Genomic DNA, 15,253 nt, shown 5'->3' with positions numbered 1-15,253 from the left:
ATTAATTATTATTTATTTATAAATTTATAAATTATTATTTAAAGTATTTATTGATATTTGTAAAATAATTGCAATAGTTTATATAATTTTGTATTTATATTAAAATGCTAGTAAAGTTTTCTGCAGTTTTTCTTTGCATTAAATGCGTTGATATTTCTGTGATAAATTAACTCAAGATTAATAATTTAATTAATTATTTTTCTCTATAAAAAAATGTAAAATTTATATTATAGAAAAATTTTTTTTGTTATATTATTTGTATCATTTTTTCTTTTTTTCCTAAAAACTGTAATGATATTCCTTTTATCATAATTTATTATATAGATTTGTACTCAATAGTGTCTGCTAACGCTCCCTTTACTGCGCATGTACAAGTATCTCAACGTTCTTTCGTTCGGAACAACGATATAGTTGGGTACAGTCGTTGTGCGTGGCAAATGTATGTATACGAGTGTTAAGCAAATGTAGTTATCACTAGCTGTTATCACTGAGAATAGTGATGTTTGGTAAATCTTGATTTTTTTTAAATGATTCACCACTAGATACTCTCGGTCGCTCATTAGTATTTATTCATTGGTAAAGAAGTATCAGTGTATTTTTCCCCCAAGAGCTTTGCTTTGTGGTTACATATGCATTCTCAAGAATTCGCTTGAATATTCTAATGCGAAGTGTTGAATAAAAATTGTTGCAATACGCTTAACATTAAAATAAAATTAATCAGGTGTGTGTGAAACAATGGATAATGATGTTACATGACATACAATATCTAAATTAAATTTATGGAAAAGACAAACACGAAAAGTAATGAAATATATACTCCAATTTCCTTTTCTTTTTTTTAATTTTCTTACAATATTTTGTAAAGATTAAATTTTCGCGTATCTTCATAGAATTTAAGAAGATTCGCCAATGTATTTTGCTTATGTTGAGGTAACATTAATCTTTCTTAGTCAGCAATTTGACTAATCCGGTGCGTTATCTACTTGAGCCAATTCAAGTTTATTTAAGATCATTATTCACATTTATCTCTGACAATAAGCAGAGATATTCCTTTAATGGTGCAGTAAAACTGTTAGGTGCAATGCAATTGTCAAGAGCTTGCAGAATGCCAAAGGAAACAAAAATCGTGATTGTTGGAGCAGGTGCAGCTGGCATTGCTGCTGCCTCGAGACTATTGCAGAGAGGAGTAAATGATTTTGTAATATTAGAGGCCAGTGATAGGATCGGTGGCAGAATATGTACCAAAGACTTTGGTAAATAATAACTTTCTAAATTGGTATTGAATTAATGAAAATTTAACTTTGTATATTATCTTTGATATTGAAACAGTTCTAATTATATATATATATATTTAAAACTTTGGATGTTCAAGAACATTTTGAATTTAAGCATTTTTTAATGTTTCCAGGTGAAAATGTGGTAGATCTCGGAGCTCAATGGGTTCATGGAGAATCTGGAAATGTAGTATTCGAGCTTGCCTCCAAATATGATCTACTAGGTTCATTCGCAGTTCTGTATGATTCTAACAAACATGAATTTGTCACTATTAATGGTAAAGTAATGCCCAATGATGAAAGTAGCAAAGCTCTGATGATTTATCATAATAATTTAGACAAAGTGAAACAGGAAGAATTCAAAGAGGAAAGAGGATCGTTTGGAGATTTCTTCATAAGAGAGTAAGTACTTTTGTTTTTATCTAAGATTAAGAATATACATTAATTAAATATAATATAAACTAAGTCAAAGTATAAACAACATATTTATTTATTTTATACATAATATATTAACAGAAAAATGTTAGTAAACTGTAAAAAGATCTTTCAAAAGTTTGTATTTTTAACAGTTCATGAAATTCTTGTGTTTGTCTAAACCTAGAGGATGTTTCTTCATATTTAACTTACAATTAGATTAAAATATTGTTTACGAAAAAAACTATCAATATTACAGATCTTAAAAGTTTTTTAAAAAATATAAGGCATCAAAAGTTGCTCATAAAATTTTTATTTTCTCGTAAGTTTACAATGGTTTTTTCATATAATGGTTTTTTTATATCAAATTTTATGGAAGAGAATATTGTTTACAAAATCATTGATATCACTTTCACGAAACCATGCTTGTAATGTAGGATGTAGATTCTCTCGCACAATTGTATAAACATCATTATCAGGCACGATACATCTGATGACAGAAACAAGGGCAAATAAACAAAGATAATTCTACACACACTTTTGTATTAATCGTAATTTAATAGTAAAGAAATATAAATGATATTCTATCACAAACGCTTAAGAATTATCTGTTAAAAATTTGTTATTAAAGACTTATCAATTTATATTGTACCTCACACGATTGTTGCAACATTGATTCCTTACGTATTCATATCTCAATAAAGAATATATGTATTTCAAGTATTTTGTATCCAAGTTGTTATGCAGCTGTTCATACGTTTTTATAGGATTATTGATTTTTTCGATGTACCCTTTTGTCAATATTGGTATAACATAATCGACCTAAAAGTAGATTAATTTATAGTACTTAATATCAGTTAATGTTAAAAAAAAAGACTAATTAGCAGTTTATAAAGGAAATGAATAATTAGCAGTTTATAAAGGAAATTCGGTTCTTCTAAAATTTTTCTCCAAAACAGAAATTGGACAAAGGGTTTACCTTCCCTTTCATAAAAATTGTAGTAAAGAGAAGTCGAAGTTTACATAAAATTCTAGGAAGCCAGTACTTAACTTGGGCTATCAAAAAAAGAGAAGAAATTGATTTACCTGCTTGAAACAGTCGTCTATGAATTCTTCAGCTCGACTATATACTTGTTTTTCTTGCTCTTGTAATATAAGTACACCGATTCGTGGTTGTTTAGACCTGAATATCTTCGTGATGCACTCAGCAGTTGACAAACCGTCATTAGCAAACGTCAACATAACTATACAGCCATACGTTTGTTTATGCTGATACAATACAAAATATAATATTAAAAAATTTTTAATTTAAAATCTTGCTCTTTGTTAAGAAAAATTTTCATGGATATATTAATCAGTTGAGCAACCTGTTTCTGCTGACTATCTTGTGGCATGTAAATTGATTCATTTTCTTTCATTTTATTTTTACATTCCACTGTTGAAATTGGACTCAGAACTAATGGTGCTTTTGGTATATGTCCAGGTTGAATTATTTCAGGTCCTAAATATGTATACAAAACAAATAATTAAGTCTTAGTATGCATGATTGGATCATTCGTGACTTGCTCAGTTCTTTTCTTCGAAAAATTAGGAGCATCAAGTAATTATAGTTATAACATTTATATATAGTTTTTTTAAACACACATCTTTACATAAATATTATACTTTCTAAAAATATTGAAACATGTGTAAGAATTATTTAATAATTTTTGTATATTTAAGTGTTCATTAAAGTGATGAAAATTAACCCAGGACACGAATGACTTATTGGTATAGTAAAAGATCAGAAAATCTCATCATATGTACTAAAGGTTAATATAATTATATATAATTATGACATTTGTAAATTTCGAATTTGTGTATGTGTGTGTGACTCATGATTTATTCTGTAATGTCAGAAAAAAGAATGTCACTGTTCTTTACATTACCATGGCTTATGACATGTTGTGACACAACATTGACTAGATCATGCACATAAGCCTTAATCTGATTTATGATATCGAGTCGTTGCATTTTTTGCAAAGCACTCAGAATTTTGTCTATTGTTGCTTCTGGAGATTGCACATAAGCCAAAAGTACGTAGTATGTTGGATCTTGGAGTCCTTTGAAATCATAATCTATGCACTAGATAATAAAATGACATTATAATATTATACTTACATTATTATTGTACAATAATATGTATAGTATATGAATTAGCTTGAGTTTGTATGCATACTTATTACTTATTATAATTGTAATTTTTCTGATAATCTTACACGTATCTGTTCCATTGTTAAGCCCATATGTGCTGCAAACTCCTGCCATCCATCGTAGATCTTCCCTGTTGCTGTAGAACTCAGCAACAAACATAGTTTTTGTAATGTAGCTTTACCAATATGCTCAAACAAATATGCAGCATGAATACGTGATGATTCTCTCTGAATATTCACAATAGTCATATCTAAATTTGGTGGTCCATCCACTTCGTTTCTCAGTTTCTCTAGCTCCGGATCTACTTTCCTAGAATTGTATTTTTCATTGAACGTTTGCATTTTCTTCAAGATGACACATTTGCACATATTGTTTATACAACTAAAAATTCTGAATTTGTAAGAATTCAATCTTCTTAATGGTAACAAAATAAGTTATGATTATAAAATAAATAGTAACTTAATATTCAAATAGTTACCTTTTTGCAAACATCTTGCTGAGTTTTATTAGCAAGAAAAGTTAGGTTGTTGCAAGTATCAGTGTGATTTTATTGCATTACCGCTGTGCTTGTTTCTGCAATAATTCGCAGAGACATGAACATGGTATATTTCCATGCTTGAGATATTTAAAGATCTATATTAAAAAATGTAGACCTCAGTTGGATAATTTAGTTCAGTAAAACCCAAATATCACAATTGGAGGCTATGCTTTCTTTATATGTGACAGAATGATTGCAACATGCTGCTGGTGTCGGTCTCCCCACCACAATACAGTATAAGATTGATGATTCATTCTTACTCTCTACCCGCCTAAAATTTGAATCAGAAAAATGTGAAGTATTTAAATTCTCGCCTTTGTTAAAAAAAATTTGCTTATAGTATAAATGAATTTACCCAATAAAATCTTTTTTCAATATAAATGTAAGTATTAATGCATATATATAAAAAATATAAGTGCAAAGTTAATAAAATATAGAAGTAAATAATACTTATAAACAAAAGTTAAAAAAAGAGCATACAGTCAAAACGCAAGTTATTCGTTACGATGTTATATATTTAAAATTATCATTACAAATTAAAATTCATAAACGTTTCGGCCGATATTAGGCCTTCTTCAGTATGTTCTACTATACAATAATAAATTATTTCAAGTCGATTAAAAATGATAAGAGATTAAATCTAAGTTTAACTCAGTCATTATAGTGTGCGATGATCAATTAATATACGATGGTGAGTGTATGAAACAGAACAAATGTTCTTGTGAAATGGTTGATTTTTCTGTTGATTTTATAATGTGTTGGTTTGCTATTAATTGCAAATCCTCATTAGTGCAAAATTTCCAAGTTTTAATTTGAATTTACATGATTAAATTGTTATAAAGAATTTTTTTAACGTGATTATAATGATAGTATTAACAATTACTTAACATATACCTGTACTAGTATGAAATAGGAATTACAATTATCCACTATTTATATTTGCCAGAAAAATTAAGAAGGGGAATTTAGAGAAGTGGGAAAGAGGCTGTGAATAGGGGATTATTCAATAATCAATTGATTAAATAAGCAGAGTGATATCGATCGATTGCCGGAATTATATTTGCCTCTATTAAACGAAAAATCCCCTACTCACAGCCTCCTTCTCACTCCTCTAAATTCCCCTTTTCAATTCTTCTAGCAAATATAAATACAGAAGGACAGAATACAGATAATCACAAAAATTCTGTTAACAAGTAACGTATAAGAAAGATTCTTACATTCTCAAAAATAAAATTAAATTATAAAAAGTGGAAAATTGTCAGTGGATAATTGTAATTCTTATTTCATACTAGTACAGGTATGTTAAGTAATTGTTAATACTATCATTATAATCACGTTAAAAAGATTCTTTATAACAATTTAATTATGTAAATTCAAATTAGAACTTGGAAATTTTGTACTACACGAGGTTTGCAATTAAAGGCTCACATATGTTTTTCGAACTTGAAAAGTAGTCAAAATGTGATGAGAAATTGTAAGAAAACTATTGGGCTAATTGATTTCATTTTTTTTTATTTTAAAGGTGGACTCTTAAGGAGCATAAAACGTATAAATAAATTAAAAAAATAATTAAAAACATGGCGGTTGCGTCCAGTGGCGTAGAACGTGTTTTTTTTATCGGGTCAAACAGTGGGCATGATTCAGCTCGTAATTTTTATCTGAAACAAAAATTTAAAATTTTGTATCATTTTTTAGAATCATAGTTCTCGTGTGACAAGAGGAATTTAAGAAAAAAAAAAACATTACGGAAATGGTCATAATTTGAAAGAAAAGTCGTAATTTTCACAAAAAAATTATCTATTTTTTATTGCTATTCGAAAATGGTTAAATTTAATCAAAAAAGCTCTCGTGACACGATGGTGAATCTAATTTAGAATACGTATGCCAAAAATGAAATTAATCGGACGAACGGTGAGGCAGTTATCATGCTCACCGTTCCGAAAAATGCTATTTCGAGAAAAACGCGTTTAAAGTTTTGCAAGGATAAAAAAAAAATTTTTTTACTTACGCTTAATCAGCGATACCTGCACTATAAAGTTGGCCCTCCTGTGCAGTATGACCCTCTTTTGACTACAATCTATTTTATATTTCGACAATACACCCTACCGGTAACCGATCAGAATTCTGACCTGCGGAGCGACCTGACTAGTTTCATTAAAGCAGCTGTAACTTCGTCAATAATTCGAATATCGAACTCGTTCTGGTCTTAAAATGTTTCTAAGATATGTACCTTTTAAAATAAGCAAAAAAATCGGTTTTTTGAAACATACGTGAGCCCTTAACTTAAAGCTGTAATCACACTACAGGCTCCCGACTTTGACTCCCGATTCCCGACTCAAAGTCGATCGAATAGAATGATTTCTATTCTCGAGTCGGCAGTCAGAGTCGGCTGCTGCCTTGCTGTGATTGGTAGAATGATAGTCGGGAGTTCGAGTCAGTAGTCGAGTCAGAGTCAAGAGTCTGTAGTGTGATTACGGCTAAAGAGGATGCTAAACCGATTACCCAACTCAATCAAGGTCGATAGTACAGACTTTTTTAATTTCAAATTCGATAATAGTGGTGACATTTTTGATTTAGTTTTTACATTATATTATACGAGTATAATATATCATTCTGTCTTACTCAAACGCATACATCTGTTCTTATCTAACATATGCCAGCACCATCTATCGCAAGACCGCGCAACTACTGCTACACGGAATTTCGGCTCTGTTGACAGTCCCAGTCTTCGCAAAACACCTGTATACACGTATTTTCTATTCGGTGGAAATATTTCTTTTCTAGACTTTCAATCTTAGTTCTATAAACTCGGTATCGTTCGTTTCAATAATGTGACCTCGACTGCACGCTTATTTTCAAGATATGGACTCTGAAACTCTTATATCAAGCAAATATATATCTGAGGTGACGGCTGTACGAGCCAAAAGTAAGTGAATTTTTAACGAATCTGAAACTTTTTTTCGATTTTCTCATGAAATCCAGTGCAGCTGAGATTCTGTTTGTGCGTACTTTAATTTAAGCAATAATACTTTTGCAATCCGTACATCTAATACAGAGATTTTTCACCTAATGGAAATGTGGTAAAACAGGAGGCTTTAGCATCGTCTTAACAACAGATCAACATTATAAAATCAACAAAAAATCATTTTACAAAAACAGTTATTCTGTTTCATACACTTAATATCGTATATTAACTGACCATCGCACACTATAATGACTGAATTAAATTTAGATTTAATTTCTTATAATTTTTAATCGACTTGAAATAATTTATTATTGCATAGTAGAACATACTGAAGAAGGCCGAATATCGACCGAAAAGTTTATAAATTTTAATTTGTAATGATAATTTTAAATATGTGACATTGCAACGAATAACTAGCGTTTTGGCTGCATGTTCCTTTCTTAGTAAACTTAATAATTAATATACATTTAATAGCGTAATGTTTATGAAATATTGTAACAACTGAAAAAGAAAGATAGATAAAAAACAAGATAAAAAAATTTCAGTTATTTTGCATTTATTTAATATTTAAAATAAAGTGCTGTATATAGATAGATATATGTATAAAAGGAATGTTGGATTGATATTATGATAATACATTATGATTAATATAATAAATTTAATTATCACATTAACGTTGTAGATATTATAAAGCTTTTGATACAAATCCTTTCACGAATCGTGTTCGAATTGCTGAATATTTATCTTGGATAGAAAAAATGGAAAATTCTATACAATGTAGCGACACATGGTTTGATATTTCCGCGAAACGTTTGACAGAATATCGAGAATGCGAGGGCGATCTTGTATTGGATTGGAAAAATTATGGTTATAAAACAATTTTTGACCTGTTATTGGTAAGAAATTAATAATACTGCACTGGAAATTGAAATGTATGGAAATGTTTTCAATAATTTTCCATTTTATATAACGCTGAAATTGGAAATAAAATTTAAAATATTTTGTATCAAAAAGAAATAGTTTGTAATCGCTATTTAAAAATTAAATTAATATTAGAGTGTACAATAAATTTTTAATAAATAAATAAATATTTTTATATAATATATTTCAGTAAAACAATACATTATATATATATATATATATATAAAATTTTTGTTTGGCCAAGTATTTATATATGTAATACATTTTTTAATAAAGTATATTTTTTCTAATTAAATATATGTAATAATTTTATCAGCAAAAGATTCCAAATCCGGAGGAACGTTTGCCAGTAATGGAAAAGATAGAGTTCGGAAAAGTTGTGGCAACTATCCATTATAGCTCAGGCGAGAATGCAATGATTATTACTAGAGACGGATGCGAGTATTCCGCATCGCATGTTATATTCACTGGGTCTCTAGGTGTTTTAAAGGAGAAACATTCCTCGATGTTCGTGCCACCTTTATCGCAGAAGAAACAACGCGCGATAGAGGTTTTATTAATAATATTATATATAAATCGAATATTGGCATTAATATTATGCTGTTGTAAATAAAATGATATTTTATACGATTAACAAAAATTAATTAATTATTCCGCCATTACAGGGATTAAATATTGGAACAGCGAACAAGATTTTTCTCGAATTTCCGCACAGATGGTGGCCGGAGGATAAAGTCAGTTTTAACTTTATCTGGCCGGAAAAAGATAAAAAAGAATTTTTACAAACTCATGGTCAAGTAAGCAGATATTCGAATTTATAATTTTACCTACAGTTAGAGATTAAAGCGAACAATAATACATTATATTGTTAAAGTTATTATAATTTCGACAATTTTTTCGTTTTTACTGGTCTTCTATTAATTTTGTCAAATATTTATTTTAGCATAGCGAGTGGTTGTGTGATGTATTCTCCTTTTTCATCGTGGCTTATCAGCCGAATCTCTTATGTGCTTGGATAACTGGAAAAAATGCGAGACACATGGAAACCTTATCGGATACTGACGTATTCGATGGATTATATTTATTGTTAAAAAAATCGTTTGGAAAACGTTATAATATTGTGAAACCAACAAGAATATTAAGGTAATGTCCCATTGGAACTAATTAATAGAAAAATAATAAAATCCATTTAAATTACTTTTTTTATTTTTAGATCTAAATGGTATACTAATGAACATTTTCGGGGCTCATATAGTTTTCAAAGCATGTTTTCCGAGCATATGAATGTAACACCGAGAGATTTGGCAGAGCCAATTATGACTGGAATTAAACCTGTATGTAATCCTAAAATAAAAATATAACATATTTTTAAATGTTATGCAAGTTATTGTATGAATTGGCTATGAAATACTATAGTTAATCTCTTTATTTTTCATATATAGCTGTTTATTTTGATAATAATATCCAAGATGTGTTTTTTGATTTTTAGCTTTAATTTATCACGTATTTTTATCTCATATCAATTGAATCGTATTGTATATAAAAGATTATTAATATTGATAAAATGCATCGCGTGATTAGGTAATCCTTTTCGCTGGAGAAGCTACGCATGATCATTATTATTCTACTGTGCACGGTGCCGTGGAAACTGGTTTCCGCGAAGCGGATAGACTAATTGATTTTAAAAGGTAAGATAATATCAATTAAAATTCGTTTAAAAACTTGATATCAAAAGCGTAATAAGTGCGATATTATAATATTACAGCAATACTTAAAATGCTTTTTTATTATTTTACTTAATCAAGAATATTTTTAAAAATTGCAAAAAATTCTTTTTAAACATGATTGTCAAATATTTTTTGATTAGTTTTTTATTGAAATTGTTATATTTTTGAAATTATAAATTTTTTGAATTTTTTCCAGTTTAATAAAATTGAATGAAAAAAAGGGAGTAATTTATTAAGTAAAATTTAGTTTTAAAAATGTGTATCTCTTTATGCAATCATGTATAATATATGTCTTGCCGCTTATTTTTGCAGTTGCACGATTTCGTTTTGTGTTGCATTATATTACTATGCGCTTATATTAGTTATGTCAACGGTTGAGACGTATACAATGAGTGCAAAAAGTATTCATTATACAGAGGAAATTTTTATATAAGAATCTTTATTTGTAAAAAATAAACATTAACTAACAGTTTTGTACAATAAGTACGTACATTCTTCCTATGTATAAACGAGCTTCGCGTGTTTATGGTCTTAGAAATTAAATTTCTCGATTGTGTACAAACACTTTTGTGCATCCATACAATTTTTTATTTTTAAAATAATATATTTTTATCATTATACATCTTTTCAGATAAAGTAATTTTAGGAAGTATGCAATATACTTTATTCTTTGTTAATAAATTGTTAAATGTTTACTTTTTAAAAATAACGATTTTTTTAAATATGTTCAATAGGAAAACTTTTTGCATTTATTATATTTTTTATTTTACATATACTTAATAGAAGTAAAATAGAATAAAGGCTCTTATGCTTATTTAGTGTTACTTTTAAACATATTGGTTTCAAATCTTGCACAAATAGTTTTGCAATTATATTTATATTTGATCGCATGCTTTTTCTTAGGCAATTAAACTCTCACCTCTAATTACATCTTCTACAACTACAACTCATAATGAATGGATTGCGGAAAATTAGAAATATATATTTGTAATTTTCAATATTTGTCATAGACAAATATATTTAAGACACTACATGTTTATAAGATATACTTGTTTATAAGATGTAAACATTTGTATAGAAATACATTATATATTACAATAATATAAATTTTAACACTATAAATTAATATAAAGTTTAAAGAAACATATAAACATATGAAATGTATGCTATGATATTTACAGTGAGAGGAATAATATTTATATTTGTTATTATTTATTTATTGTGTTCATTATTTATAGTTATTATTCGTGTTTTCTGTTGTAAACCATTATTGCATCGAAAGTCTCTTCAAATCCTGAAATTTATTTATATATGTAGTTTTTATATAGAATACAATATATTTATGACTTATAAGGGAACCTCTCGAGGTGATAAATTCTGATTTTAATGAAACTTTGTGAACTTGTAGCTTACATAAAGAGATGAATTTAGAAAATATCAGTTGCGGTTAAAAAACGGTTTGAAGGTGTGAAATCACCTCTAATGTATATAGCGGTTTTCAGCTTTTCCCGTTATATCTCAAAAAATATTTGAGATATAAAAAAATGTTTTGTACAAAAGTTTTACAACAAAATCAGCTGTATTCATTGATGTTTTTGGAATAATTATTTACCATTTTTTTGTCAAAATTTTCGAAAAAAATTATTAAATAATTATTATAAAAAAATATCATTGATGTGAGTAAATAGAAGTAATTTTATTGTAAAACTTTTGTATAAAATGTTTTTTTATATCTCGAATAGTTTTCGAGATGTAGCGGAGAAAGCTGAAAATCGCTTAACATATGAGACCTGATTTCATCCTTCAAACTCTATGTTGGCAGCAATTTTCAGAACTTTTTAAAAAATTATTATTTTTAAAAATATTTATGATATGTAGAGGTAATTTTATTATGAAGCTACTTGTATGAAGTATAAATGTCTATCCCAAGAAAATGATAAAATGCTATCATTTCCACACCACCTGTCATGAGGTAGATAGCATGGTGCGCTTTTTTTATAGTGGTTTCCCCAGTAGGCCTATTCCACTCTAATTTTTTTATGCACGAATTATTCCAAATGCCGTCATTCCTCCGTTGACTACTTTGGAACATTTAAAAATTTATATTTAAAAAGATTTATTATTATTATAAAAAGATATATTAATATTATTACATAAAAATATATTCACGCGAGTAATATTTAAAAAATGCTTATCAAAATATTGTAAAATTACAACATCCTTCTCCACATTTTTCTCAATACGTCATTAATTTAATGATGCAGTTAAATCATTTAACTCAAGAAAATGTTTTAATTTGACTCTATAATTTATTTACTTATATACGTTAATGTGAACGTTACTTATGTTGAAATAAGTACAGAAATAGACTGATTAACATTTTGTTACACACATGGAAGTAAAAAGATAATAAAATGTTATTTAACTCAAGAAACTCGGGGTTGCCATTGCTCCTTTGACATCTAACAGTGATGAGTTACGGTACCATATACTTCCTGTAATGTATAAGCACATTTTTTGTTATAAAGAGCAATGAGAGAAGAGAATGTATTTATTATAAATTTTAAATCTCGTTATTAATACTAACATGATTATTATATGACAAAATGTTCGCAATTATGATATTCTTCAAAAAAATGCTGCATACGAAAATATTCAAGCGACAGTAGCGTCATTTTCATATCACATATGATGTACGTGCTTGATTAATATTATTAATCAAGCGACAATAGCGTCATTTTTATATCATATATGATGTACGTGCTTGAAAAACACCTTATCTATTATTAGTCCTTGATTATTAGTCACTTGATCATTAATCGCTTGAAATTACTATGTAAATCACAAAGTTCTTGCAATAATTTCAGTATAAGGCATAATTAGCAAGAAAATAACGAATAATTCAAGTACAAAGTCAAAGTCAAACAGTGCAAATCTTTAAAATGGTTCAAGTCAATCCTGCAAATATTCTCAATAATGTTAATTATCCTTTTTCAAATTTCAGAAATTCCGGAAACACTTGTAAACGATAAAGAAATTGAATTACGCGATGTGATAAAGGATTTTATACACTCTTCAATGAATGAAATGTCATGTGATATTCATACTGATATTACGTTAGAATTTGAAAATTATTGGGAATCAAAATTACTCGATGCAGATTTTGTCGACGATTATGAAATAGAAATACTTGGAGAAGATGAAGACGATGATCAACCAAAAGATAGTTGTATTTCAGAAGAACGTAAAATTGTTAATGATGGCTATAAGAGAAGCGCTGTTGAATTTTGGAAAAGTGTAAAAAAGGGACGGTATTCCTTATCATCGGCAAAAAATCGTTTTAAAAAGGTGAAGTCTTTGTCGCAATTATATCGATGGGAAGGATGGCACCCAATTGGACACGGCTCAATTGGACACGAGCCACTCACAGCGCTTGAGACTACAAAGCTCCTAAGCACCGGTCGCTGTGATTGGTGGTGTCCAATCGAGCCGTGATCAATCGGGATCACCCTTTTTAAAGAAGCTGATGAAAAAAGAATTATTCATGATATGGACTTACGACGATGGGCCCTAGAAGCCAAGGTACAAATCGATCTTTCTTCATTTAAAGCTAGTGCAACATGGATATTAAATTTTAAAAGAAAATGTAGAATCATGTCAAGAAAACTAACAAAATTTGTAAATCGTTCTGTGCAAAGAGATAAAGAGCAATTACGAATTGCATGTCAGGAATTCATAGCTACCGTAAAATCTAATATAAATCTTCTTGAACTAGAGAATATATATCATGCAGACGAAAGTGGATTCAATTTAGAATTATATTCAGGCAGAACACTGACCACGCAAGGTGTTAAAACAGTTGAAAGTATAGTTCAATCACTATTGGCAACTACGCATAGTTACACAATTATGCCCATAATTTCTACAAGCGGACAATTGAAATCGTCTCTCTATTTGGTACTGAAAGAAGCTAGTGGAAATTTCGGACCACGCGTAGAGGAAAGTTTGTTTAGATCTGTAAATGTTTACATTGTAGCATCAAAATCGGGTAAATTAATTACACAACACTTTCAGTTTTGGTTTACAAATGTATTTGTACCCGCAACTGGAAGTTTTAGTGTGCCGTTGTTAGACTCTTGGAGCGGATATTGTTCTGCAAGTCTGCAAGAATTCATGCCAAAAAAAGATAAAGATATACGAATTTTAACTATACCAAAGAAAACCACGGGAATGATTCAACCTCTTGACGTTTATGAATTTAGACTATGGGAAAACTTTGTGAGAATTTTCAGTGATTGCGTTATGTTACTAAATTATGAAATTAATTTACATTTGAGAAATAATATCATCAAATTACAATCTTTAACGCATATACAATTATCTTCTCCGTGATTTCATAATCTTTTAAATATGCCTGGTATAAGAGTGGATACATCGAAGAATGGCCACCACAATTCGAAACTCTAGTAGATTTTTGTTTCAACGGAAAGGATATTCAAGAAATACCTCGCTGCTCCATATGTCGTGCACCTGCTGTAATACGATGTTCCTGGTGCAAGCAATATTTTAGTATGCAGCATTTTTTTGAAGAATATCATAATTGCGAACATTTTGTCATATAATAATCATGTTAGTATTAATAACGAGATTAACAAGTAGTTTTAAAATTTATAATAAATATTCATTGCTCTTTATAACAAAAACTGTGCTTATACATTACAGGAAATATATGATACCGTAACTCATCACTGTTAGATGTCAAAGGAGCAATGGCAACCTTGAGTTTCTTGAGTTAAATAACATTTTATTATCTTTTTACTTCCATGTGTATCAAAATGTTAATCAGTCTATTTCTCTACTTATTTCAACATAAGTAACGTTCACATTAACGTATGTAAGTAAATAAATTATAGAGTCAAATTAATACATCTTCTTGAGTTAAATGATTTAACTGCATCATTAAATTAATGATGTATTGAGAAAAATGAGGAGAAGGGTGTTGTAATTTTACAATATTTTGATAATCATTTTTTTAATATTACTCGCGCGAATATATTTTTATGTAATAATAATAATATATGACAAACTTGTGTTTCGCGGGTTTTCTCCGTGTTCAAATCCATTCTTGGAATGCCAACGTTTCGTGAACCTTGCAGTCCACTTCATCGGGGCGAGGAGCAGCCTGATACTAAGCTGTTCTCCCGGGTCGTTCCCTTTATAT

The 15,253-nt window shown here is 28.8% G+C and overlaps 2 protein-coding genes across 5 annotated transcripts in view; one reads left to right on the top strand and one right to left on the bottom strand.

The window, feature by feature from the left end:
• Nucleotides 1-424: 424 nt before the first annotated feature.
• Nucleotides 425-15,253, top strand: part of LOC108762270 (uncharacterized) — a 22,245-nt gene continuing 7,416 nt past the window's right edge. Inside the window, exons 1-10 of one of the 4 annotated variants that reach the window (XM_018509206.1) lie at nt 427-506; nt 1,077-1,253; nt 1,409-1,552; nt 1,613-1,676; nt 8,067-8,280; nt 8,622-8,855; nt 8,971-9,102; nt 9,249-9,448; nt 9,519-9,639; nt 9,887-9,993. In XM_018509206.1, the coding sequence (XP_018364708.1) occupies nt 500-506; nt 1,077-1,253; nt 1,409-1,552; nt 1,613-1,676; nt 8,067-8,280; nt 8,622-8,855; nt 8,971-9,102; nt 9,249-9,448; nt 9,519-9,639; nt 9,887-9,993 (1,400 nt within the window). In that variant the 5' untranslated portion in view covers nt 427-499. Of the gene's footprint in view, nt 722-880; nt 971-1,064; nt 1,254-1,408; nt 1,677-8,066; nt 8,281-8,621; nt 8,856-8,970; nt 9,103-9,248; nt 9,449-9,518; nt 9,640-9,886; nt 9,994-15,253 lie in introns of those variants that run through there. The other 3 variants (XM_018509204.1, XM_018509203.1, XM_018509205.1) reach the window with 3 other exon arrangements.
• LOC108762271 (uncharacterized) lies at nt 1,998-4,690 on the bottom strand. The gene is made up of 7 exons (XM_018509207.1): nt 4,360-4,690; nt 3,947-4,190; nt 3,617-3,812; nt 3,056-3,189; nt 2,775-2,957; nt 2,341-2,510; nt 1,998-2,178 (listed from the first exon to the last, which is right to left on the bottom strand). Exons 1-7 carry the CDS (start codon nt 4,371-4,373, stop codon nt 2,052-2,054), a joined length of 1,068 nt encoding a protein of 355 aa, XP_018364709.1. The 5' UTR covers nt 4,374-4,690; the 3' UTR covers nt 1,998-2,051.

This window comes from Trachymyrmex cornetzi, unplaced genomic scaffold, assembly GCF_001594075.2.
Source record: "Trachymyrmex cornetzi isolate Tcor2-1 unplaced genomic scaffold, Tcor1.1 scaffold287, whole genome shotgun sequence".
NCBI lineage: Eukaryota > Metazoa > Arthropoda > Insecta > Hymenoptera > Formicidae > Trachymyrmex > Trachymyrmex cornetzi.
Note: the sequence above shows the minus strand (reverse complement) of the source record. Positions and strands in the feature narration are given on the sequence as shown.

Excerpts from the sequence above, each read along its gene's own strand:
- LOC108762271 (XM_018509207.1), bottom strand. Across the intron at positions 3,190-3,616 it reads ACAACATGTCATAAGCCATG|GACCTGAAATAATTCAACCT; the intron begins GTAATGTAAAGA and ends ATACATATTTAG. Across the intron at positions 2,958-3,055 it reads AAGATAGTCAGCAGAAACAG|CATAAACAAACGTATGGCTG; the intron begins GTTGCTCAACTG and ends GTATTGTATCAG.